Below are 26,375 nucleotides of genomic sequence, written 5' to 3'. Positions count from 1 at the left end.
TTCTCCAACATGGGTCCTTCCCATGGGCTGCAGTTCTTCACGATCTGCTCCAGCATGGGTCCCTTCCATGGACTGCAGTCCTTCAGGCCCAGACTGCTCCAGCGTGGGTCCCCCACGGGGCCACAAGTCCTGCCAGAAAACCTGCTCCAGCGTGGGCTCCTCTCTCCACAGGGCCACAGGTCCTGCCAGGAGCCTGCTCCAGCGTGGGCTTTCCCATGGAGTCGTGGCCATCTTTGGGGGTATCCACCTGCTCCGGTGTAGGGTCCTCCAGGGGCTACAGGTGGGCATCTTTTCCACCGTGGACCTCCCTGGGCTGCAGGGGGACAGCCTGCCTCACCATGGTCTTCACCACAGGCTGCAGGGGAATCTCTGCTCCGGCGCCTGGAGCACCTCCTGCCCTCCTTCTGCACTGACCTGGGGGGCTGCAGGGCTGGTTCTCTCACATGTTCTCACTCTTCTCTCCAGCTGCAATTTCTGTGCCACAGCAACTTTTTCCCCTTCTTAAATCTGTTCTCCCAGAGGCACTACCACCGTTGCTGATGGGCTCGGCCTTGGAGCCGGCTGGCATTGGCTCTGTCGGACATGGGGGAAGCTTCTAGCAGCTTCTCACAGAAACCACCCCTGTAGCCCCCCCGCTACCAAAACCTTGACACGCAGACCCAATACACACTGAAACATGAAATAACATCAAGGACTTCTAAAAGTGTCTGGGTTGTACACTTTTTCTAAACCAGGAGGACAACTTTTCCAGAATTATAAAAGAAAATAACAAGTTGTTTGGTAGGTGGTTGGTATGATGGCAGATAGTGTATTAATTGTAAGTATTATGAAAAGTGCTTGGAAATTTGGTTTTGCCAAAGGTAACAGTATGGAAATTGTTGACATGTTACTCCAAATTAATTGCATTTTTCTTTTGTATACTTTTTTTCCAGAAGAAAAGCTACAAAATGAAAAAGTTTCAAAAGAGATGAATGAATTTATCAGCAAAGAACAGAACAGTAACTCAGCATCACAGGAAGCAAAAGAAATTGAAGCAGATATGGCTCATGAAAAGAAAAGATCTCCAAATGCAATCGCACCTGATACAGAACTCAAAAAAGAGGGTAAAGAGAGGACAGGAAGGAGTGGGTCAAGAAGCTCTAGCAGTGGTAGCACTAGCAGCAATAGCAGAAGCAGTAGCAGTAGCAGCACTGTATCTAGTTCATCCTATAGCACTAGCTCAGGTAGTAGTCGCAGCTCTTCGCGTTCTTCCTCTCCTAAAAGGAAGAAAAGACACAGTCGCAGCAGGACGCCTTCACATAAAGTTAGGCGCAGTAGAAGCAGGAGTTACTCCCACAGAAATAGGAGAGAGAGGAGTAGGAGCAGGGAGAAAATAAGGGAAAGGAGAAGATCTAGTAGGAATCGCAGTGCTGAAAGAGGGGAGAGGCGAAGAAATCGGAGTCCTTCAAGAGAGAGAAGCTGGGATAGACGTAGAAGTAGTAGCCGTTCAAGAGACAGGCGAGCTAACCGTGCAAGCCGCAGCAGAAGCAGGGATAGACGTAAAACTGAAGACCAGCGTAGAAGCCCTACTGGAAATAGGCACAAACATAAAAGTGAGGGTAAAGATCAAGAAAGGAAGAAGGAGCAGGGCGGAGGTGTAGATAAAGACAGAAAAAAGAACAGAGAAAGGGAGAGAGATCAGGAAAAAAGAAAAGATAAGCCCAAAAAAGAGGAAAAAGAAAGTAAGGCTGGCAATCATGACGACAGTAGATTAAAGAGAAAAAGAGACAGTGAAAGAACTTTCTCTCGCAGTGATTCAATATGTGTGAAAATAATAAGACAGGATTCCAGACAAGAAAGCAAAAAAATTTCTACCAAAGATAGCAAAAAACGGTCAGGCTCTGAATCTAGTGCAAGGAGTAGTTCTGAATCACCAGGAAGCAGTAAAGAAAAGAAGGCTAAGAAATCGAAGCATATTCGGTCATGCTCCATGGAGAAATCTCAAAGGTCTGGTAAGAAGGCAAGCCGCAAACACAAGTCTAAGTCACGATCAAGGTAGTATACTTTTTAAGTATCTTGTCTGATTTTTTTTTTTTAATTTTTTGATATTCGTCTTCATGTGTACGGCATATGAAATTTTTTTTAATAAAGTATGGTATTTATTAAATTTTTTGTCTTAGGCAAAAGTAACTGTGGAGAATCTTTTAAAACTAGTAATTACTAAGCCTAAAGTGTGTGTGGGTTTGGGGGTCTTTTGTTTTTTCCAATTAACTTTTTCCCCCTTTTCCTTTATTTTTCAGATCAACGACTCCTCTTCGTCGTAAACGCTGAGGAATTTATGGCACCAGTGCTATGACGTTTAAAAATTCCATGAGTTATAAAAGGCTTGTCTCATTATAGAGGCACATTGTGGCTATGTAGGTGAAACCAGAATCCTTTTTTTATCTGTAAATAGGTGTATTTTTTCCAAATGCTGCTCAGAATTAAATACCTAATAGGATTTCTTTGTATTACATTTTTTCAAGAACGGTAGTGCTTATTAAGAATATAAACCAGGCCATTCTCTTTCAGCTGTAATGTTCTTAAAATTACTATTGAATGTACTGTGATGTCAATAAAGCTCTTTAGTTCATTTTTTGTTTAAAATTCTTGCACCTGCATTTTGTGTTAAATTGTAGAAAGTACTTTTAAAAAAAAGAAAGAAAAAGGCAGCTTTTTTGGTATAAAAATTTTTAAAGTACTTGAAAAAGATTTTAACGTAAAACACTTGTCAAAATATGTAATCCATGGACATGATGAGATTAATCTATTGGGGGGGTATGGAAGAACAAAGAAAAGACACATTATTTTTTCTTTAGATATGTGTAATAGATTTTTAATAACCTTTTTATTTGGACTAGCAAGTAATATATGCTGTGTGTGTAAAATATGGGTCACTGTAATACAGGCTATACTTAAACAGACTGAACCCCATTAGGAATATGTGCGACTAATTGATCTTGTGTGACAGTGTTGAGCTCTGGAACTATATTCCTCACCCAGTTTTCAGAGAGAACTTTCTGGATGTTCAGGGATATTACAGGAACAAGACTCACTATTTTAGCTGTTTTTATGGAATATATTTATAAATGGCACTCAGTACACATTAGAAAACTGACAATAGGTTAACTTTACATTTTGGCACATGCATTAAATCTGTAGTAAACATTAAAGCTGGTTATTTTTGTTAGTGTTATCAGAATTGTGATTCCTGTAAAGCTAATACATTGATCAGGCAGCAATGTAACTAAATTTTTGTTTTTAATATCACCATGAAGTGATAGAGGTCACTGATTACCTCCTCCTTAAGGAACTGAACTATTGCTATTAGTAAAAAGAGTGTGAAATAATACTAGTTAAAAAAACCAAACAACAATACACAACCCTAGGCCAGTGACTGTTACAGAAGAACATTAATTCAGGAAAAGATTGGAGATCTGTGCCTAGAAGGTTTGGTATGATACCAGTTGTGAAAAAGATAAAAGGTTTAACATCAAAGTAAGATCTCTTTGATGGCTGTATCTTCTAAGAAAAAAAAATATACTAGTACAGGCAACTTGCAAAGCATGTCTTCATGAACCGATTAATCCATTTAACTAAAATTAGAATTCAGCTATGCAGCACTTTTGCCAGTGTAATTTTTTTCATAAATTAGATGCAGAAGTAAACTGCTTCAGTGCAAAGAATGACATTTTAACTATACGTTTATTAAGCAAGCTAATGGCTGGTGAACACATGCATGTTTATCAAAACACTGTTACAGATAAATAATTAGTTAATCAGTTATAAATAACATACCCCCCCAATTAAGTCCTTTTACATAGACTAAGCAGTCAGTCATACCTATTAGCAAAATAAGGCATAATTTGCAACACACTACTTTTACTTCCATTGGTGTGGATATAAATAACGATGTATTGATCCAATCTCAGTACACTACTGGCTCTTGGTAAGAAAAGTAGGTAGCATAACAGTTCAGATGTCTTAGAAGGATGTCTTGAGAGAGAGAGAAGGAAACTAGAATTAAGTTTAAGAAAAGCTATTGAGGAATACAGTTTCCATGATGCATTGAATTTGATTTTCAGTTCAGATTTTATATTCTCTGTCTAATAATAAAAAAGATTGTGTATGAAAAGCTTTATATACTCTGCCAACAACTGGAATTCTGTCACTTCCTGTAAATATGAAAATTATTTTTTTGACACAAATGCACTTATATGGGTAGTGACTGTATGCCAATAAAAAGAGCATACGATCTCTGTATTTAACTGTTTCAGAAATCTTACTATACAGCATACTCCGCACTCAGTAATTAAAAATACATTGGTACTATGTCAGCTTTGCATACATTAGACTTCTTCCGTGTTTTAGAAACTCCCTTATGAATGTTTTTCAATGGTAAAGGCTAAAATGACATCCAGTCTTTAATTCCTTACATCTGAAGTGATCTTAAATTAAAACATGTGGAAATATATTAAAAAAAAGGGAATGTATAATGTTGGAGAAGTCTAAATTGGGTTGTTGCTCTATTCTTTTACATTTTAAAGTGAACACTGCAAAAATATTTCAGTGCACTGCAGGAGAGCAAGACATACGATTTTGAATGTCATGCAGCAACATGACATTCAGAGGCAGTTCCCTTGAAATATTTTTTAAGTAAGTAAGGGATGGTGTGGAATCAAGTGAAAAATGGTTTCCATGCAAATTGTTTTGAAGATGAATACAACAAAACCAATGTGATTATGTACCCCAAGGTACCCGTTACGCCATCTAAGAACAGGAACCGGCTGTGGACATGGATAAGCCAAAACAAAGTAGCTGGGTAAAATAGTCTAAAGATTGAGCAACTACACACTTTTTGAAATACGGCATAACTGGTTTGAAAAAAAAAATCTGTTGTTACTTGTGTCTTTGAGGCCCTGTCTTGTGGGAGAGGTTAGAGTCTAGGCTGCTGCTTTTAACTGCTGTTACCTTAAGGTCTGTGTTTAATAGAAAAAATGGACTAGCTACCTCTAGCTTAAAACGAGCTTATCCTCTTAAGGAAAATACATGCCAGTGTGCGTGTATTTAATTGCTTGTTACTATATTTTTTTAAAATTGCAAATATAAAAGCAATGGCAATGTAAGGATTGGCTTGCTCTCTCCAGATTATGCGTTTGCTTTGCTAAATAAATGAAAAGTAATGAATTAATTTCCATAAGTAATATGCAGAAGCAGACTTTGAAGGAAGGCTTAGTTTTGTGTCTTAAGGAGACCGTGTGTCTTAGCATGAAGGATTTCTTTGAGCTCTGTTTTTTCAGTGACTCTGAGGTGTTATTAATAACTCGTAAGTCCTCTACACAGTGAGCTTTGCCAGATGGAAAGTAGGTGAGTAGAGAAGTGGTGCACATACGCACTAAGGAGGTCTGCCATATGTTTAATTGCTGCCGCAACAACCTTCTTTAAGACCTTTCAGTAGTCCTTACTTAGCTTTTTAAAAAAAAATAAAATCCAAACTTTAACTACCAGGTGAATTCCACTGTATTTACAGGAGACCTGTAAATGGGCAGCTTTAAGCAGCGAGGGTTGTAGCACTGGGCAAGGTCAGTAAATAGAACGGACTGGCATTAGGTAGAGGGAAGAGTGAGTCAAACCTGGACTGCTTGCACTACTCCATACCTCCTGCTGCCTGGAGGGTGCTCCTGCCCCTGGCTTTGTGCAGGCCGAGCCTCCCGCCTGCCGATGCCTGCGGATGCTGGTGTCCGCATGGCCGGGCAGGGAACCCGTCGGCTGCGCTCATCTGCCTGGGAAGCGCGGCAGCGCTGCCAGCTGCTGCTTTCATGTGCCGCTCCCTTCTGGCCAGCTTTGGTTTTCGTGGGACTTTCTCATGAGACCTGCAGCTCAATAAAGCGGCAGAAACCGATTATTTTTAAAAACTGTCTTAATTCTTTACCATTTAAGCGTGTTAAACTACCTTGCTGTGGGGATCAGAAGATGCTGAGGCCTGCCAAGGGGAAAGAGGAGGGGAAGAAGAGCTCGCTGTGTCTGTCAGCTCGCAGCAGTGTATGGACTCGCAGCCCTCAGGCGAACCTCGGTGCGGGGCCCCGGGCAGCAGTGCTGGGGTGAGGGAGCGGGGAAGGCAGCCTTGATCCTCCTGGGCTGCAGCCTGGACTTTGCAAACCGTGACACGGCAGCCTCTGCAACAGCAGCAAAGCAGCTTGGATGGTTCCAAAGAGAAAGTGCTCGGGAGTTCGTCTCAAGCCCTGGCCATCTTGGCGGCCCCAGAGCTCTGCTGTGCGCCACAGCTGTGTAGCGCAGGCTGTTGGGTATCACTTCTCTCCTCTCCTGTGCCGCCCCTGTCCCAGAAGCAAGGAGTCTCGTCATTTGGGCCCTCCCCTGTGAGTCCAGCACGTTACTTGGTAATGAAAGACACTGGTGGCTGATCACTGTGTCATCCGAAGGAGCCTCTGCTGAAGGAGTGTTTTCTTGTTTGAAGACATGTAAGGATCAGGTCCACAGGCAGGAGTGTGAGGGCATAAGTTGAAATAAAACCACTGGTGTGAATTTTCAGCAGAGCTTCCAGGTGAAGCCACGGCGAGACGTGCCACAGCGCACGGGTCGGCGTTCCTGCAGGCCGGGTCTCGCGGGCAGAAGGGGCACCAAGCCTGCTATATCAGCGGTGTTACAATGCGAAAGGCATCGGGCCGCTGTGGTGCTTTCCTGTTGCGAAGGGAGAAGTAAATAAAGAAGCATTTCTTGCTTCTTGTACCGCAACTTCTTAAGCTGGAATCTTTTTCTTTTGAAAACAAAAAAACCCGACAAAAAACCGTAAGTGCTTGTAATGGTCTGTCCAGCGATTTGTTTTGCTTCCCTTACGTTTTATACAGTAAGTATTCGGCCTCGCCCCAGCCGCCGGAGCCTCACACGGCCTCACGCAGCAGCCGCTGCCTCGGCCGGCGGCAGGAGACCCGCACCGCTCCCGCGGTGAAACCCAGCGCGGCGGGGCTGCGAGGCCCCCGGCGGCGGCCGAGGGCCGGGCCCCCGCGCCGGGCGGAACCAACCTTCCCGGCGCCCGCCCGCCCCGAGAGGCGGCCGGCACGCTGTCGCCGCCGCACGCCCGGCGCTGGCAGCGGAGCGGAGCCGGGCGAGCGCGGCGGCCGCGACGATGTGGGGCGGCGGCGGCGGCGGCGGGGCGGCCCGCGCTCTCACCCGCGCCCTAGGGCGGCGGCGGGCGGCGGGGGCTGCGGGCGGTGAGCAGGCGGCCGCGGGCGGGAGGGAGGGCGGCGGGGCCGGCGCGGCGCCCGAGGGCGGCGGGGCCTGGCCGGCCCGCGGCGCCCGCCGCGGCCGAGGTGGCCCGACGGGGCGTGGGGCGAACCTCCCGCCGGCGGGTGCTTCTGGCAGCCCCCCCGGCGGCGTCCTCCCGGCCTCGCCGGCCGGCCTGGCCTCGGCGGCCCGGCCGCGGCCCGCCCCCCCCCCCCCCCCCCTCCGCCCCCGGCCCGGCGGGTGCCCGGCAGCCGCGGCGGCAGCGGCCTGGCCACCGGCGGCCTGCTGGGCTGCAGCGCGGCCGCTCTTCTCCCGCGGCAGAGGCGTGAGGGCGTGCGGCTGCGCGCAGCGGCCTGTCCTCGCCCGCTTGCCCTGCCTTCGCGCGGGGAAGGCCGAGCCGGCCCCACCACAGCCCGTCGGGTCCTGGTGGGCTCGCCGCGCATCCAGCAGCTCTCCCAGGGGAGACGTGTCCCCCTGCCACCTCCTTCGCCAGCCCTTCGGCCCAGAGGCCCCTGCAGACCTCCCCGCCGCTCACCGCGGCCTAAAATCGCCTTGGGCCCGCTACTCTGGGCGCGGTGCGGCGTTGCCGAGGCCTGGGCGGCAGCTGGATGGCGAGTGGGTGCGCGTGAGGCCTGGGAGGGCCGGGCCGTAGGTTGGCAGAGCGGGTGTGGGGAACGGTTTTCGAGACGGTGGCCTTGGCCTGTCTCTGCGCCGTCCGCGGGGTTTTCTCACTTGTGTTCCCTTACCAATTCATACAGTACGAAACGAGCGGGCAGCTCTCTGTTTCTTGTTCCAGTATGTAACGAAGCGGGAATAGGAGCCCGCTGTTGACAGCTATGAAGTGTGTGCGTGTACGCACCGCTTGTGGTCAGAGTAAATATTTCGGTGAAATTCTCACCAACTGAAACATTTCAGCTGCATGAAAAGTTCCTTTTCATTCAGGCTCTGAAAAATGTTATCGCGCATAATTTGAGAAGTACTGGCGTGATGGACTAGCATGTGCTCTTTTATTTAATCCCCATGCATTCCCTAAGTACGATGGTGAGCAAATGTCTAAAGATTTGCTTAATATTGTTCTAGAGCGGCATTGTTAAACTGGGTTTGTTGCCTGTGAGCTCTCATAAAGCTGATGTTTTCCATTCGGTTGCCTTTCTTTTATTTATGCAGATGACCATGCTGATCAGACAGGCCTGAGAGGTACCCTTCAGCACTGCAACTGGAAAACACAGCTGAAATCCAGTAGTACTCTGCCTGTCTCTCTGACTGAAATAAAAAGCAGCATGTAAGTATTGTGTCTAAAATAATCCTGCGTGACAAGGACTATAATTTTCTATAACAATTTAATTTTACTTTGTGACAGTGTCACATGAAGTCATTTTTAAATCTCACAAATGTTTAAATGTCTGATGTGGCCTATTTTTGTTTTATTAATTACTAACTTAAAAATTACAGGTATGTAGCCATCTGTTTTGGAAGATACGTTACATATACAGTGTATAAAATCTGCTTGTTATTAATCAAGTATAACTAGAGTCTCTAAAGGAACATGAGTTTATTTTTGTTTTTAATTTTCTGATGCAGAATTTGTTTTTCCCATATTTCAGCTGACGTGAAATATCGGTATTAGTTTCATGACATTCAGCTTTCATTATTTAGGCTCACTTTGAAGAGACTTTTCAGCACTTCACACCCATCAGTGGATTTAAAGGAAATGAAAAAATTCCAGCGTCTCGCGCATAAGTGGTGGGATGAAGAAGGAGAATATTCAGCCCTTCATTCTATGAATGATATTAGAGTGCCATTTATTAGGTATGGTTTTAAAGACAGATTTTTTTTTTTTAATATGTACTATTTCTGGATAATCTCAGAAAACATCGTAAAATAAAAACAATTACCAGTGCTTAAGATAACTGCTTATTGCATCTACTAAACCACCTTGTATATTTGCCCTTAATCACATCCCTTTTCTTTCAGAGATACTCTGTTGAACATGAGTAGTAATTATCATCTGGGAAATCCACTTTCTGGAGTAAAGATTCTCGATGTTGGCTGTGGTGGTGGACTGCTAAGTGAGGTAAGAAACAGTGTGCTCTGGTTTCTCTTGTTAAAAAGCGTACAAAGTCTTTGAATTGTTTTACACTGCTTAATTTCTAATCCTCTAAGTAGGAGCTTTTCTTTTCTATGATATATTAGTTACGGAATGTTTTGAGGTGCAGTGCATTCTATAAAACCCATAGAATATTAGCGTAGCGTAGTGATGGTTTACAGAAAAGGAGGGAGTTGGTAATGAGAAATTCTAAAATTCTGAGGTTCATCAGAAAAATAAGATTCCAAACACTGTAAAGAAAAGGAGAGGGGAAGGATGATGTAAAAGTCTTCAAGTATTCCTCTGGGCAGTCACAGTATGACTACTTTTTTTTTTTCTTTTTTTAATTTACAAGCCTTCACAAGAATACTTTAATCATGACAATCCTCATTACCAAAGAAGTATTTTCTATTACAAAACTTGTTGTTACATGTTAATTTCTTTGAAGTGCTTATCTTCAGGTTTTTTTGTATTGGGGGTGGAGATTTTTGCCTTTGCTTTGATTTCATGGGAAAAGCACGGAATAATGTCAAACACCTGCTGATGTTACAGCTGCTTCCCGAGGAGTCTGCACAACCTTGGGACTAAGAAGTAACTATTTGTGGTGGAACCATTTGGTCACACAGGCTCTGAACAGTGCTGTATCCTATCAACAGACGAGGGATGGCTTGTGAATTTAGGATTACAGATCTGGTTGACTTACTCTGCGAATTTCATCAGCATCTGAAACGAGGTGTTACAAAGGGACCCGAATCTCTCCCCGTGTTTTCTTTTCTTTCTTTTTTTTTTTTTTTTTATTTCTTTTATTCTGAGCAAAATCCTGTAGCCTTATGAAAGCATGCTCTCCGACAAGGCTGGCAAAACTGGTGTGCTGCATCACCTTCTCAGGCTGAACAACCGGTGAATTTCAGGTTGGAATAACATACATGTGGTCATGTTCTGCAGCCTGTTTCAGTTTCAAAAGAGGTGATGGCTGAGGTGTTAACCTATGAGTAAGAAGACACTGGAGAAACTTGAGTGACAGCCAAGCCTGATGCTATCCTAGTAAACATCAGTGTTTAGTTCTCAGCAGTGAGAAAGTCACGGAGATAATCATATATTAAGTAACCATTAAAAAGATATGAGGATTTACCATTACAGGTGGATGTTGAAGAAAGTAATGACAGTAATTAAATACGGCATTGTTTTCCCCCCTTTAAACTACTGTGTTGATTTTCCCCCTTTGTTTTTCCTCTGTCAGAGGGTAATAGTGGAGGAAATCTTTATTTGGTGTAACAAAATGGATTCAGAACAATTTATTCTAAAAGACAATTTAAATGTGTATATTCCAGTATATAATTTTCTAAGAAAATTAACACCACCTCCCCCAAATCTAAGGGTTTTCTTGCTTTAATAAACATTTAAAATAAAACTGCCAGATCAGAGCTCATCATTTACTGTTGTCTTGTTCTCTGATGGCTGTTTTCCGCATCATATATGTTCCTTGCAAAGTTGCAGACACAAACTTTAAGTAAATTGTTTTCATGCAGAGAATAAATTATACTCTGTATTATTAGCCTTTAGGTAGACTGGGAGCTTCGGTTACTGGAATTGATCCTCTGGAGGACAACATTAGAACAGCAGATCAGCACAAGTCATTTGATCCGGTCCTGGCCAAGAGAATACAGTACAAGTCCAGTTCACTGGAGGAGATTGTGGAAGAATCTATGGAAACCTTTGATGTAATTGTAGCTTCTGAAGTAGTGGAGCATGTGGCTGACCTTGAAATGTTTATCAAGTGTTGCTCTCGGGTCTTAAAGGTAAGAGAGTTTTTGCTTTCATTATTGGGAATATTTATTCTCTTTTATTATTAAGGCTTTCATTTGAAGGAATGTGAAAACACTTACACCTGCATTCATTTCTCCACCTTGAAGTCTGAACCATGCTCTAGAAGTGCCTTCCATTCTCCTCCATGATGCAAGTACATCTTCCCAACTTCAATAATTGAAGTTAGAGGAAATCTGTTTCCTCAACCCTGCCTTAGAAAAGTGTTAATGGCATTACCTAGCATTGCAGTGTTCCTTTGCATCAAGACCTTAAGAAATCTGGTTGCATCTGATTTCACCTAGGTGAGAGAAAACATGGCAGTGCTGCTGTTGTTGGATGGCTATGGCTCAGACTGCACTGAGACTGATTGTAATGATGTTTCTGACTCGCCAGATTCTATTCTAGCTCTAGCATCACATCAGATGTGCTCCTGGATTGCTTTTAAAGGGTCACAGTTATGCTTGGAGTTAATTGGGTGGTTTATTTCTCTTGATATTATTTCATTTGTAAAGAGGGTTGGTAGGCTCAGTACACAAGCAGCAGCAGCTTTCCTTTAATCTCTTAATTTATCTTCCTGGTCATCAGAAGGAATATAGATTATTTGAATGGAACGCTTAACTAATTTTCAGCCTGCCGGGGACACAGAAATTATGCTTTATTTCTACCAAAGAGTGTCTTAAGTACTTAGAATTAATTTCTGGCTTGTTTTTTGACCCTGTAATCATTAAAACAAGCACAGCATTCAGCAGTCTCAAAAATTAGGCAGTATTGCATATTTTACTTCGGTTTTAATTTTAAAAAAGTGTTTCTTTTTACAGTAGGTATCGTATATACCTTAATACCTTTTATTAATCCATTTCCTGGGCAATGTTATGTTATAAGTGACTTTGTTAGATATTTTGGGGGCAAGGAAATGGTTTTCAGACCACCCAAGGCTTTGATTAGGTTGACTGTTTGAGGACTACTGAGTCATACTGTTACAACATTATATTCTTTATTGTATTTAAATGGCATACTTGTAAATACCTGTCCTGGGATGAAATTAGTTCTTACTCTTGCAGCATGTAGACTTGTAGATAGACAAACTATGTGTTTTAATATGATTAAATTTACAATTTTTTAAAAAATTAAATATTCTTCTAATTGAACACTTAATCTTTTAATTAGCCTGAAGGTTCTTTATTCATTACTACAATCAATAAGACACAGTTGTCCTATGTCCTGGGAATTGTGGTTGCAGAAAAAATAATGGGCATTGTACCAGAAGGAACACATGAGTGGGAGAAGTTTGTTCCCCCAGAAGAGCTGGAGCGCCTCCTGGAATCAAGTAAGTTCCAGACTAGATGAAGGGAATGCAGAGAGATGCCAAAATGATCCCTGTAGAAATGGCAAGGGGATAAGCTAGGTGGGGTCAGTGCTAGGAACAATACACAGCTTTTCCTATGTGAATTACCAGTCATAAATTATGAGTATCATTTCTGGTTTAAAGACACTACCGCTTACTGGATTTTGCATAAAATAACTAAGTGGAGTCCTAAGAATGCAGAGATTACTCAAACAAAATCACTGTTACAGCTGCCCTCTGTTTGGTAGCCTAAATTAAAATTCCAAGGTTTTCCATCCTGTTCTGGTGATGGAATGTATGCTCTGAAGTGGTTCATATGCTGTAGGTGAGGTTTGAGAAAATAACTGTATTGGCACTCAACTGTATTGGCACTCCAGAGCTGCACTGCTGCCACTGCATTGTTTGTCATCTTTCCCTTGGGAGAAGGTGTTTTTATTTTTGGTTGCTGCCCCATGTTCTTTATTCATATTAACGTTGCTAAAAGATTTCTTAAAAAATGTGAAGATGAAACCTACCACAAATCCATTGGTCATTTCTTGAGAAACTGTATGATACTGATTTAAAAAAAATAATTAAATTGCCCTGGTTTGATTGCTTTTAAAATGGACAAACCACAGAGCTGGGAAGAGTTCTGCCCATTGCCCTCCTTGCATGCAGATGTTTTAAAAGCCCTGTCACCAAATATTTCACTGTGCTTTAGTTCACTGTAAAGAAGCTGAAGTGCGAGTTGAGCTGTTCTCTTGGCAAGGTCTTTTCCTGGCACTTTGCAGTGATGCTGTAAGGAACATGAGTAATACTGGTTCACATGCTGGTGGTTCTTTCTGTTCTCCCTTCAAAAGGAGAAGCAGGTGCAGTGGAGTGATTTGTTTTGATGGAGTGTTTGTTTTCTGCCTTCCCTCATGTACCCTGCTGGGACACAGCATAGCCACGCAGTGAACTGAGATCTGCTCAGCAGGGAGTGCTAAATCACTCTACTTGCACTGCATCCTTGATGGCATTCTTCTGCCTCTTTCTTGTATTTTCCATTCCTAAGGGAAATCTACAGAATCCTTCCAAAGATATGCTCAGATTGTGATTTTGAAGTGCGTGATGTCGATCTGAAGAATGTCTCCACCTACAGAAAACATTACCAGTCACCCAAATGTGATGTTGTGAAGTTAGGGTTTCTAGCATACCACTTTGCAGTGGCTCACCATATAGCGTGCTGCTGCCAACAGCAGGACCCACTGTCACCAGTGATGCCTGTTGCCACTGCTTGTGGTGGTGTCTGACAAAGGCCAGCTCGTGAAGCACTGATTCCTAGCTCAGAGGAAGAGGCGTGTTTCAGACTTGCTGTTCTAAAGGGTTTGATGTTGCAGTGACTTACCATATTTAAGAACATGGGTTGCTTTATGGCTTCTTTCTTTCCTAGATGGCTTGTCAGTCAAGACTGTGAATGGGATGTTGTATAATCCCCTCTCGGGGTCATGGAGCTGGATGGAAAGCACGAGTGTTAACTATGCAATGCACGCTGTGAAGTCTGGGCTTCAGGGACAGTCAAGCCCAACAGACGTCCCGTCAGAGGTGGAAAGTGAACAGCCCTCAGCCACAGCTGGTACTACCATGTGACTGTCTGAGATGTGTGGTGACGGACTGTCACCAGAACAGAAAAGAAGGTTTTACCCAGATGGACATAATAAAACCTTTTGTAACAACAAGCTTGCTGTTTGCATTAATAATGCTTATGCTATTTTTGGCCAAATATTTTAGGGCAGTCTCAGAAAAAAACAAGTGCCCATTATCTCAGGAATCTTTTAAGATTGAAATGAGCAAAGCTTTTAAAGAGTAAGTATTTTTATAAGAAAGTAGTTTCAGATTGTTGGACAGGGAAATGCAAATTATTCTGTTGGTAGCTTGGAGGAAACTCTTATATGTGATGGCATTTTCAGTCCTACCAGGAAAACAGATCTCCACAGAATAATTGCTTAAATGTAGAATGAGTTAAAAAACACAATGATGTATGATAAATAAAATACCTTAGGTATTTAAGTTACTCAACTTAGTTAAAATACATTAAACACTTAAAAACCACAAACACTTGTTTCTAAAAAAGAGCGAGCAGCAAACCTTTTCTGTTGGGTCATGCTATTTCTATAGCTGACGTGAGCTAACTGTGCAGCAGAAGAGTCTCCTAGACCAGAGTGCCTCAGCTGTCAGAAGCCTCTTCACCATAAAGGTACTTGTAGCTATGCCTATTGTTCCAAATTTCTCCCTCTGCCCAAATAAAGGGAAGTAAAGTTGCAGGTAAAATTTTACTAAGCAACCAGAGCTTTATGCTGGAAAAAGGATACATTAGCAGACTGTCATAGAATTGAAGTGCCATACTTGCTCAGTCTTAAAGTCCTAGTGCCAGGGTAATGAAAAGTGTTGATTCACAATGAAACAGAACTTTCGAAATAAAATTCTTGGATGCGTCCATGGCTGTATCTCTTTCCTTCTCTCTCTTCTTTTTCTTTCAGCTTTTATACAGGTAGAGGCGGTGGCCTGGCTTTGTTTGCAGGGATAAAAATGAAACTTTTTTTTCTTTTTTTTTTTTTCCTTTTTGCTCTTGTTGCTCTTTGTGCTTTTTTGTATTTTTTCTTTTTTGTCTTTTTTTTTCTCTTTTTTTTTCTTTCTTTTTTGTTACTTGTGCATTTCTCCTGCTGTAGAGGTTTGGTGGGCTAAATTATTGTTTTACACATTTGCATTCTTGCTGCTTTGCTGTATCTGCATGTCACCTTGGGGTCCAAGTTTCATGATTTATCTGATGATGCCTGGAAGAATATAGTTAATTTATAATGGAAATAATAGTAATTCATAGGTATTAATACTAAAAAGGATTATCTAGTGTGATGATTTCCATGACAGTAAGTTCTGCTTTATAATATTTCTTTGGGCTATAGCTTGGCTTTGAGAAGAAGATTCATGTAAAGAGTTCAGTGATGAAGAAGCCACTATGTTGGTAAGTAAATTGTTCCAAAAGGTCATCAGTTGAAGTGGTCTAACCTCAGATCGCAGCCAGTGATGTCTTTAACATCTTTTTTAGGTTAAGGACCTCTATCACCTGTAGTTTTGAGTCAAGTCACCCCTTACTTTTCTCTTAGATAAATGGACTGAGATTATCTCTACAGCTGTTACCACTATGGTATAAGTTTCTGTCTTCATATAAAATTTTGTGGTAAACATCCTTTCTGAAGCATGACAGTGGAAATGGATGCGGTGTTTCAGCAATGGTCTTCCTAATACTGTCCGTAGAAGGAACACCATCATTCTCTTTCTGCCTGACCACTTTCTTCTGCATGGGAGTCTGCTCCATTGGTCATGCATGCAGCGTGGCACATAGCGTTCAGGAGAGGAGTGACACTGGGAATAATGTGGAGCCAGAGCAGATAACCAGCAGTCTTTGTTCCTAATGGTATATTTAGGCATGTTAAACCATGCAGCTTGAGTGAGTTCCCCATACCAAGTTACCAGCTTCAGTCTAAGTTATTACAACTGTGTGACTGTTTCAAATTTTACCAACAGTGAAGTGAAAGAAACAGTATCTGAAAAGCACTGGGACCTGGACAGATTCCTGGGGTAGCCCACTAGAGACATCCCCCAAGGGGGACAGTTCCCCCCTTCACCTATTTGTTTTGAGACCTGTCAAGCAAAATAAAACTAACGTAGCTAAAACTGGAATAGAACAGCTGATTTTTGTTTGCCTTAAAAGCCCTAAATCCAGCTGTTTGTGTGACCAGCTGTTATCCTGGCTTTCTCATCCTTTCCTTTCTTCCCAGTTGATTGTTGCTTGCTTGTAGTTTTTCATTAAACTGTGAGCTGCCTGGGGAACAAACTGGTTTTTTCACTGGTATTTCTATTGCATGTAGCACAAAAAGCCTTTGATGCTGCTTGGGTTCTCTGCCCAGGCTCACAAGAGGGATCACATACCTAATTAACAATGGCTGGCATTTAAGGAACAAGCACATGGACCTGGTTGTCCATGGATACCCCTGTTATTGACAAAAACCTTATTGCAAGCACCTGACCTTCTGCTCCTACATGTGTATAGGAGGCCTGTCAATCTGAGAGTGTTTAGCAAATGGTGTGGGCAAAGGAGTGGGGACTGCTTTAACAGGTCCTTGTACCCATGGCGTGTCTCCAAATGTCCCAGTGTGCTCCATCCTTGGTCTCCAGCCCTCAGTTTTCCTCTCCTGGTGGAGTATCCTAACTATTCTGGCTGTATTTCATCCCCCTAGTTAAAACAACCTCTTTTGAAGCTAGAAAGTAAATGATTGAACTAGAGATAATTTTAGTGATAACAAAGTGCAAGAATATCCTACACCTTGCTTTTTAGCTGGGTTTTTGTGTGGTTTTTTTGGGTTTTTTTGGTTTTTTTTAAATCTTTGCTTTATTCATAAATGCACATCTCTGGCACAGCATAATCAAATTCAGTACTGTGCTCTGAATACTTACTACGTATTCATGCTGCAGAAACTTTTTTTTTAAAATCTGTGCATAGGAAACCCATCAAGATTTCATGCTTTTCTTAGCCCAGTTGCTGTGGAAATTTAATAGGTGCTATTGAATGGACAGAATTTAAGTCAAATAAATTTGCAAATCTTTTGGCTTTCCTTTTGTAAGTTGTTGATGAGTATGGAGCCTTAGTTTTGATGCTTACAGGAATACTGTACTGGTAGGAGGTAAAAATGTTATAGCACCAGGCATGCACCTGGGACTATGGGTGAGGCAAGAGGTGATTCTTGCCTTGAGATTGGGAAAACTTCATATTTGGGGCTTGCTCTTTTTCAGTCTCTGTGTTTATTTCTGGTTGGAGACCTTTGACTCTCCTATGCCTAGTCATTTGTTTCTGCAACACAACAAATCAGAGCAAGGAGCTGATCTGGCCAAAAAAAATCAACAGAGCAAACAATGGTTCCGGGTGGTCTCAGCTATTCAGCTCTGTTGTGGCTCGTCGTGTTGTCTCATCTCTACCCTATTGCTCCACAAGGTCCCAGTCCCAGCCCTTTGCTGAGACTGATGCTTGTCCGAGTTGTAAATTTTTTTTTTCTTTCTTTTGATTTTTTTTTTCCCTTGGGTTGCTGGTGGTGGTTGTGCTGTTCAGGGAGCTGAATTCTCCCACTGTCGAGGACTAGTGCTAGCCAGGAGGTGAGCAGTGGGAGCACATGGCCAGGGAGAAGGTGGGGCAGGACAGCCTCTTGAGGGGCGGTAGACTTTCAGGTTGGCTCAACCTGTCTTGTGAAACAGCACTTTCAGATAATAATTGAAACATTAATTGCACTCAAGTCCAATTTGAGTAGTATGAGACCCTCAGAGGAGATTTGCATTTCATTTCCTGTTTAAATAAAAACAGAACTTGAAGCTTTCATGATGTTCTGTTATGCTATCTCGTTGCCAATTGTTTCTTGGTGGTCCAGTGACATTTCATGGCCATTTTTGCAGGACTTCACAATTTCTTTACATACATTTCCACAAATACCCTGTGTCAGATTTCTAGGGAATGGAAAAAAGGAGGGAGAAAGTAGTAGGAAAGGAAACGTGTAGTGGCTGTGAGTAGAGATAAGAATAAAGACTATCTTGCAGAAATTTTTTCTGAAAATGGCTTCTCAAGTTCTTTCATTATGTTGAAATCTCAGCTTTAATTAAAAAAAAAAAGCTTATTTTCCACACACTTCTAAGAAATACTTGAAAGGAATAATTGCATGCAGTCTAGAGGCCTGGAAGTCAAAAGGCTCAGCTTCTGTAATTAGCCAGCCTGATGAAGCATACTGGAGGAGAAAAAGTGAGGCAGAACATGAATCATCGCATGAATGTTGATACTGTAGTTGCAGAGATTTGAGAGGCAGCCAGGAGTACCTGGAATGGGGGACAGCATTGAAAAGCCAGAAATTGTAGAAGGAAGAAGGGCGATGCCAGGAAGATAAATACAATTCCAATGGAGACAAGAAATGTGAAGCAAAGGTATAGAGGGCAGTCAGGTTCGAGTGTGCCTTCGAAGAGGAACGGAACTACTGATGGTTGGGAGAGTGGCTCTGTGTAAGACTGAAGCATAATGGTTCAGGTATTCACAGCCTCCCACTTGTTTTTGCATGTTAACCTCCAGTGCCTCATTCCAAGTGCCAACCCCCTCGCTGAGCCCCTGGGAAGGAAAGGTGGGCTCCTCTCACTTCAGACTGAATATTGGTCGCTTAGTAATCATGAGCAGCTGCCAGCTCCCTCAGTCATGGTGCTCCCCATGTTTGTGTAGAGGACCTCTTACCCTGCCACATGCAGATGTATTCCCACTGTACTTCTTTGCATTTAATTCCCTTTTATCAGGAGCATAAACTAGAGCAGAACTTCTCCGCTATGTATCCGAAGATGCCCATAGGTACGAACAACTGGTATCCTAAAACTGCAACACTGTTGACTTAAGTCAGCATTTATTTAATAAAATTACTAACATTATCTTGTTAAAGGGGAAAAACGCAGAAGCCCAAATGCGTAACTTCTCTTTCCCATCACCTCCCTTTCAAGCTCTCGAACTGCTCCACGGCACTGCTTCTCCCTTACTGCCTCTGCTGGGCTTTGCTGAGCCTGCGAGGGAGTAGTAACACTTAGTGTAAAATCAGTCCCTCTAAAGCAGAGTTTGGGGTTTATTTGGTTCTGTGCTGTTGCAGAATAACTTTCTGTTTTTCCGACTTGGGGTGAATTTTGTTGCATTGTCTCCTACTTCATGATGAGTGACCAAAAAATAGTTATTTTTATGTAATGCACTGTCTTGCCATCATAATCACGTATTTTCCCCAGCCCCTTCTCCAACAGAAAGTAGAAGTCTGCTTTTATAACCATTTCAAAATCATTTGGTTCTGCTTAGACTGAACAGTACTATAAACTTGAATAAAAATAACTATTTTCAGATTATGTTTTTGTGATAAAAATCATCCTGTATTTCCCCTGGTTCCTCCAGGTTATAGGACAAAATGCTGATCATTGAAAGTCTGTGCTAACAGTAGACTTTATTTGTATTGACAGATGTCCCATTTTCTTGAAGCAATATAAAATGATGTCATGTTTTATTCTAGCCAGAAGGGCTGGGATTTCACCTAGGCTGTAAAATCACCTGACCTGTCTTGACTTACACATGCATTAATTGCACAGCCACCTCGCAGTGCATTAGGAATTCAGGATATATACACTTTGATCTGCATTTTATTGTGCTTTTATTCCCCCATGGAGTCACGCCAGTAATATAATCAATACTCACTTTTTCTAAAATATAATACATTTTTGTTTTGCTTAAAAGGATCGTGAAGACCATTAGTGTTCCATTAATAAATCTGAAACTGCTGTTGCGTCCTCATGAGATGTGTTAACTTAAAAAAAAATCAGCCCTCAAACAACCTGGAGATTGAACTGCTAATATTGCCTTGTACAGTAGATGTATTATAAAAACTTGCAATAATAGAACATACAGAAAAAGATGTGTTTATTTTCCTGAATCAGAATAAGCACATACAACCTGAAGACATATAAAAATGAAAGTAAACAAAATACACAATAAAAAGGAGACCTCAAAAGAATGTATCCAACTCGCATAAATAACTGTCAAAGTTAGCAGATTTACCCTGAATGCCCTCTGATGAAGCATAGCCCCAGCACTGAAACTTGGGATTTAATTCCCGGCTTTGCCTTCCAGCTGTTGGAGAAACAGCAGCTCAGTGCCTTGCCTCTCTTGATCCACTGTGAAGATACGCTTTACAAAACTCATGGGACCTGGCTACCCCCGAGCCCTGGGGGATCTGCCCCGCTCCCCAGCTGTAACCGAGGAGGTTCTGACCCGGAGGAGCACGTCCACAGCCACCGAGTGCCTGCCATGGCCACAGGAACACTGACCATTGTGTCTCTGCCACACTGGGGAATGTTAAAACCCAGTAAACCCCAATGTTGTTCTTTCTAAACAAAGCAGCACCAGATTTCCTTTCAACATCCAAGAGAGGTGCCTCTGTGTTCCTTACACCCCTCCTTACCCCTCCCAATCCTAATAACAAGACCATCTGACAAAGCTTTTGAACAGCAGGGTGGTTCCCTGAGCGTGGGCTTGCCAAAAGGTACCCGCTAAGGAGAAGTGCATGTGGAGGACGAGATCTGGCTCACCCTGCTATGGCTGCTGACTGTGTCTGGAGATGCCTTGTTTTTTCCTTCTCCAGAGGAAGTGTGAGTCCCCAGATGAACCTCGATGCCAAAGGTTCTGAAGCTGTAGGCAGGTGAGATGATGTCCCAGGGCAGGACGAGAAAGGGAGGATGCTACGTGGGCTGAAATACTTCGAGGCGGGTAATGGAAGAAACTTCAAATGGCTTGTCTAGGCAGGACAGCGTTCCCATGTGGGTTGTGCAGCGTCTCTCCCTCATTGAATCCTATCTGTAGATAAAAAAAAAGCTTCTGTCTACATGACTATTTGACAAGCACCTTCTTCCAGAATCAAATTTCACATTTAACCAAAATCCTGCTACCTGCTACGGTGCTCATAAGTTTGCCTTCTCAGAGGATGCGGACAGCAGGCTGTCGGCTCTGCTGCTGTCTCTCCCATCCCTCTTTATTTCCAGACCTCTTGGGAGATGAAAGCACAGCCTTGGCCTGAGGGACACGGCCTCTGGAAGGGGCTCTCCTCCTCCCTGTTTGCATCCCTTCTTGTTCTCCTCTCACTGCCTTCAGCTGGGAGTTGATTTGCAAACAAATGTGTCATGCTGGAATGATCACCTCTTCACATTTTGTGGTCCTGTTGCCCTGGATTGACAGGGTTTGTGCTCACTAATGGTACATCGCTGTTTTGCAGGGTCTGCAGCAGCTAGTGCTTTTATCTCTGTCATTACCACCTTAGGCTAGTTGCTAGCTAATCTAAGGCAGATGCAATAAACAACTAATTTTCCCACAAAACCACCACATCTTACTTAACACGGTAAATTCTGAAGACCACATACATCTTTTGAAAAGAGTAAGTATGGTAAAGAAAGGAAATCTGTGTAAGGAAATCTGCAAAAACTTCATACATCTCTATTATTAATCAAATATGAACTGAGACGCCAACCAGGTAACACCAGTATGTACTGCAAATCTTACTTCTTCTGATCAGAGGGTGCTGTAAATGGGAGAGCGCTTAAATGGGCGAAGACTGGGAGCCACTGCACTAGGCTATGGCAAGCAATCTGTAGCTGGTTCCCAACCCTGTTCTGCTACTGAGAGTTTTACATGAAAGATCTGACTATAAAGGTGTGTAACCCCCCCCATGACATTATAAGGGTTGTCAGTTGTCCAAAAAGCTTGTAAAAAAGTGTAATAAAATTAAAAACAACTAAAGAATTGTGAGACTGTAGGTCTGTCAACTGAGTAGGAGACAGCTATACTCAGCTGCCAGCCTGAGTATTTCCACCTGCAGAAAGCAGGAGGTTTCACACAAAACAATAAATTTTTTTTTTTTTTTGTGAAAGCAAGGAACCCAGAGTTATTTACATCATTCGGGGCAGTCTCAGGGTATGTGTCACCTCTGAAGGTGGCTTTGTTTACCAGAAAGTGCAAGGTAAATTCTGGGGAACTGCTGGAATTGCACTTAATGGGGACTTAGATATATGTACTTCTGTATAGCACAGTAGTAGTAGTAGTAGTTCAGATTCTGGATGTTTTGCATTTCCTCTGTATTTGTACCTTTGTATGTCATTAAAGTTTTCATTACCCCCTTTTCTAAATCCAAACCAAAACACAGCATAAGTGTTTTGCAGCTATACCTTGGCTATTTTAACTGAATAATTAAAAAGACATGCATATGAAACTCAAGCTGCCCAGAGAGATCATTAATATTACAACAAAAACAATCCTGGCAGCAGTCAGCGATTATTTCAGAAGGATCTTGGAGAGCCGGCTGGCAATGAAAAAGACTTCCCCCCCCCCCGCCAAACTCAGCCCTCACCACAAAACCCTATTAAATTATGTCTTCTGCAGACAAGGGCTCAGGAAGTTTGGGCTGTTTCAAAGAGAAGGAAAGCATTTCTGTACCACCGGTGGATGCCCTGCCAGCACACGAAGCCAGAGCCCAACCCGAGCAGGGGTGTCACTTTGGCTGGGGACAGCTGGTCACCAGGCATGGCGAGGTGCTTTTGCTTCAAGCAGAGCAACCTGTAAAAACAACCTGTACCGATTAATGGAGCTCTTAAAAGCTCCATGCTGCCCAAACTCTGGCTGCTTGGAAAAGAAAGAGGCAGTGAGTAGGAGCCATGGGTGATACCAGTGCGGGAAATGAGTGGAAAATGGGTGGCTCTATTTCTTGAGGCCCCAGGGGAGATTTGGTGAGTGAAGCTCTGCTGTTCAAACCCAGTTGGCAGCAGTATGGGAAAGCAAAAGTCAGGGTGAGGCATTTGGCGTGAGCCCTGGTTTTTAAAACATTTAGTTTTCAGCCAAAATACAGATGGGACAGCTTCTGCAGGGGAGACTGTAAAGACCCATTGCAACCACTGAGCTCAGACTGTGGTTTCAACACCCACTGCCAGCCTGCCGTGCTCACCGCAGGCTTAGCTCAAAGAGGTGCAATGAACCCAAAGACATCACAGAAAAAAGAAATAGGTTAATGTAGAACATCACGAGTCTTTATACCAACTTACAGAATCTAGTAATACTAATGAGTTTATTAGTGCCTCCCTGCCCCCAAATCAAACTGCAGACTTCAGAAGAAAAATTTGACTTGTTATATAATGAAGTAGGCTTAGATTTATGTTAACTAGAAAAATCTACTTATTTTATTCTGTTATTCTCTCTTCCTTTGGGCAACTGCACTAGAACAGATTACAGATAAAAGTGTACTTCAACATATTAGCTCTTGGTTTGCTCTGCGCAATATATCTAAGGGATCACTTGGTGTGTGTTTGCAGCCAGACAAGCATGTGGGTGTATCACTGTTAGCTGTTATTTCCCCCACTACAAAAGATGAAAAGTAGTAATTTAGCAAAGATGCAGAGCTGGATTCCCACTCTCCCTGAGCGAGAGAGCAAGGTGGCTGTCAGTCCAGCAGGCATCACCTGTGAGCTTCTTTGAGGCAAAGGTGGGAAAACCAGACCATATGTCAGGAAGCAGTCCGAGACTACAGCACCTGCGATGCACAGGAGCAGAAAGCAATATCCTCTGCTGGACAGAGTGCTGCGGCTTGGGTTCCTGGGCACTACTGCCATCTAATAAGCCTCCCTAATACAAGTCACTGGTCACAGGCAACAGTGCCGCCTTGCAAGGCTGTATCCCTTCCCTGGAGGAATGGACACTGCCTTCTTCCACAGCCAGGGAAAAGGTGGGCTGAGAACGCGCTCTTTGCTGTTTTGCCCTTAGATGAACTTGACTACCAGACTGCCAGGCCAAACGGATTCAGTACCTGCTGGCAGGAGACTTTGAAAGCATGAGGAAGAGAGGCTGACAGAGCACTGCTAGCGAGTCAAGTGTGTGGGACAGGTACGAGGGTACAGAACTTGTGTTTTATCCATGTTCTTTGTTTGCTGGTGTTAAACTCTGGCTACCAGGATGTGACATTCTGACCTGTATCTTTTAAAAGCTCAAGTCCAGTCAGTGCCATACAGGTCATAACCAACCTCTTAAAATCTGGTTGATGAGCAGGACGGCAAGGCTGCCGGTGTGCCTGTGGGGATCTGCATCCGACATATGACGAGGCACACGTGCTCTGCTGCTGAGGCTTCTCGCGCTGCATCTGGGAGGCATCGCTGTGCGCTGGACCCTTGCAGCCTTCGGGCAATGCTGCACCCAGAACAGGAGTAACACAGCGTAAGGTCCTTCTCCAAAAGGAGAGTGGCAATCTCCTTGTCAAACAAATGTTAAACATCTGACTAGAGTACTGCTCTAATAATCCTGCCTTACAGTCTCCCTTCCATCTGTACAGCATCTTAATGCCAGCAAAGGCACAAGCCAGACTACCAAAACACAGTATCGACTTTTGGAGTACAAATTGCAGTAATGCTTCCTTCAAAACACCACATTTGCTTACCTCATCTGGGGCAGCACTGGGAGGTGAATTATTTACTCTCTCCTTCCCTCTTTCCTCTCCTTCACAGGTCTTCCCTGCCTGTGCTGGCCAGTGATTCAAAACACAGGTTTTAGGATAGCTCATTTGCCTCTGAAAGTCAAGCAGTGGCAGCAGCTGGGATGTGGATGCCCAGGACCTTTCTCTGCCCTCACACAAGCTTAGATCCCATCCGTAATGGGATCCCTCTTATCTATAACACAGCAAGCAATTCCCTTGCAGTAGCAAAAGCTGAGATCAGCTACCAGGCTGTGACCGTCCAGATTTATTAGGCTGTCTGCCACTTGAAACAAATCTTCAGCCTGAGATTTACAGGTGCTGTGGCAGAGAAAAAAACACTTTTCTTTGTCTCTTCACTGCCCTGTCATAAGAATTTAACAAAACCCTCCCACTGCAAATGATCAGCTGTGGCACGAAGCGGCTGCTGCTCTCACCTTCCACTCTTACTTCATTACCTGTGCCTCATCTGTACCGTGGAGTGGCCCAAAAGCTGTGAAGAAGGTGCTCAGCCAGCACCTTGCTAAAGATGAGGGGAAAGGAGCACAGCAGATTTTGGAGGCAGCAACCTGTTTGCAGAATGAGATTTGCCCGGTCCCTGGGACCTCTCTGATCCCTTTAATTCCTGAGAGCGGGGTGTCAGCACAGTATCAGACAGATGCTATGTATCAAACATGGGGCTCTTGCACTGTAGCCTGTGGTTACTGAATATCCATAAACAAGTTAAAAGTGAGGAATAAACCAAAATGGTGCAAGAAGCTACCGTAGGAAAGTGTCCGAGCACAGCAGCCTTCCTGGTGAGTGCAGGCAGAGACCATTGCTCTCACTGATGTTGCACAGCAAAACTAAACGCAAAACTAGCCACCGCTGGCACGTGGAGAAGTCAGCACATGGATCTGAACCACACGGCTTTGCCCAGGGCTCTCCTCTTCCTCACCTTCCTCCTTTGTCTACTGTGTCCCGTACCCTGAGATAAAGCATCTACAAAGCCCTGGTCCCAGACCCCATCCATCCCTTACCGGACACTGAAAGTGGCTCCATCTGCGCGAAGAATCAGGTCACTTCTATTGCCCCCTTGATGGTGTAATAAAATACCGAACTTGTGGGAGCAGCTGTGCCGATACCACGGCACTTGACGAACGACTAGGTGTTTGGGTATTAATCAGAAAACGAAGGTCACTGTTAGTGTTTTAGGGTCAGTGTGACGTGCAGAGCTGCGGATATTTGGCAGAATATAAGGCGAATTCCTGCTCATACCATCACGGGGCACCAAGGCTCCCGCCGCGGCAGGCAGGCTGCAGGCGAGGGACCGCCGGGACCCTCAGTGCCCGCAAAATCTCGCTACCTTGTGGTGTGAGGGAGTCGCTTCGAAGTGACTTTGCCTCCCTTCCTGCCCGTGCAGGTGTTCTCCTCAGCACCTCATCGAGCACCAGCACGGCAGACCCACAACCGCCGCGGGAGGCCAGGCGTTTGGAGACACGTTCGCGGCGGTGGCCCGCCGTCCCACACACGGGACGCAGCACGAGGCCTCTCCTCCTCCGTGAGGGAGCAGCGTGCCACGGGTGTTTTAACGGGACCGACCAGCCGACGCGCCAGGCCCCGGGCCTGAAGCGGGCTCAGCGGCGCGGCTTTTCGCCCGCCGGCGCGGCCCCCGGCCCCGCAGCCCTCCCGCCCGGGGAGGGGGCGCGGGGGCCTCCGCAGGGCCAGGCCCGGCCCACCCCCTCCCTCCCCTCCCCGCCGCCTTGCGCAGCCGCGGCCGAGGCAGCCGCCGGAGCCGCCCAGCGCGGCGCGGCCGGGCGGGCCGGGGCCGGGG

The 26,375-nt window shown here is 44.1% G+C and overlaps 2 protein-coding genes and 1 long non-coding RNA gene across 6 annotated transcripts in view; 2 read left to right on the top strand and 1 right to left on the bottom strand.

Annotated features, from left to right (window-relative positions):
* Positions 1–4,281, top strand: part of PNISR (PNN interacting serine and arginine rich protein) — a 29,722-nt gene extending 25,441 nt beyond the window's left edge. For both annotated transcript variants that reach the window (XM_069804917.1, XM_009925104.2), the window contains exons 11-12: positions 933–2,034; positions 2,280–4,281. In XM_069804917.1, the coding sequence (XP_069661018.1) occupies positions 933–2,034; positions 2,280–2,310 (1,133 nt within the window). In that variant the 3' untranslated portion in view covers positions 2,311–4,281. The remainder of the gene's footprint in view (positions 1–932; positions 2,035–2,279) is intronic.
* Positions 4,282–4,380: 99 nt separating this feature from the next.
* On the bottom strand, positions 4,381–7,102 carry LOC138689562 (uncharacterized). The gene is made up of 2 exons (XR_011328438.1): positions 5,972–7,102; positions 4,381–5,891 (listed from the first exon to the last, which is right to left on the bottom strand). It is a non-coding gene; the product is annotated as an uncharacterized lncRNA (long non-coding RNA).
* A 5-nt stretch (positions 7,103–7,107) lies between these two features.
* COQ3 (coenzyme Q3, methyltransferase) lies at positions 7,108–14,194 on the top strand. 3 transcript variants are annotated; one of them, XM_069804919.1, is made up of 7 exons: positions 7,108–7,247; positions 8,428–8,542; positions 8,917–9,069; positions 9,235–9,334; positions 10,903–11,145; positions 12,320–12,479; positions 13,909–14,194. In XM_069804919.1, exons 1-7 carry the CDS (start codon positions 7,163–7,165, stop codon positions 14,103–14,105), a joined length of 1,053 nt encoding a protein of 350 aa, XP_069661020.1. In that variant the 5' UTR covers positions 7,108–7,162; the 3' UTR covers positions 14,106–14,194. The 3 variants fall into 3 exon arrangements, with proteins under 3 accessions (XP_069661020.1, XP_069661021.1, XP_069661022.1); XM_069804920.1 differs by having other exon boundaries at positions 7,109–7,247; positions 8,449–8,542; XM_069804921.1 differs by having other exon boundaries at positions 7,126–7,247; positions 8,445–8,542.
* Positions 14,195–26,375: the final 12,181 nt, after the last annotated feature.

This window comes from Haliaeetus albicilla, chromosome 17 (assembly GCF_947461875.1).
Source record: "Haliaeetus albicilla chromosome 17, bHalAlb1.1, whole genome shotgun sequence".
Lineage (NCBI taxonomy): Eukaryota > Metazoa > Chordata > Aves > Accipitriformes > Accipitridae > Haliaeetus > Haliaeetus albicilla.
The sequence above is the reverse complement of the archived record's forward strand: the minus strand, read 5'-3'. Positions and strand labels throughout refer to the sequence as shown.

What these genes read in the sequence shown, in the direction of transcription:
- COQ3 (XM_069804919.1), top strand. Translation starts at nt 7,163, where the DNA reads ATGTGGGGCGGCGGCGGCGGCGGCGGGGCGGCCCGCGCTCTCACCCGC. An exon ending in GGCGGCGGGGGCTGCGGGCG is followed by an intron (nt 7,248 to 8,427) that starts GTGAGCAGGCGG and finishes TTATTTATGCAG; the next exon opens with ATGACCATGCTGATCAGACA. An exon ending in GGAGCGCCTCCTGGAATCAA is followed by an intron (nt 12,480 to 13,908) that starts GTAAGTTCCAGA and finishes TTTCTTTCCTAG; the next exon opens with ATGGCTTGTCAGTCAAGACT.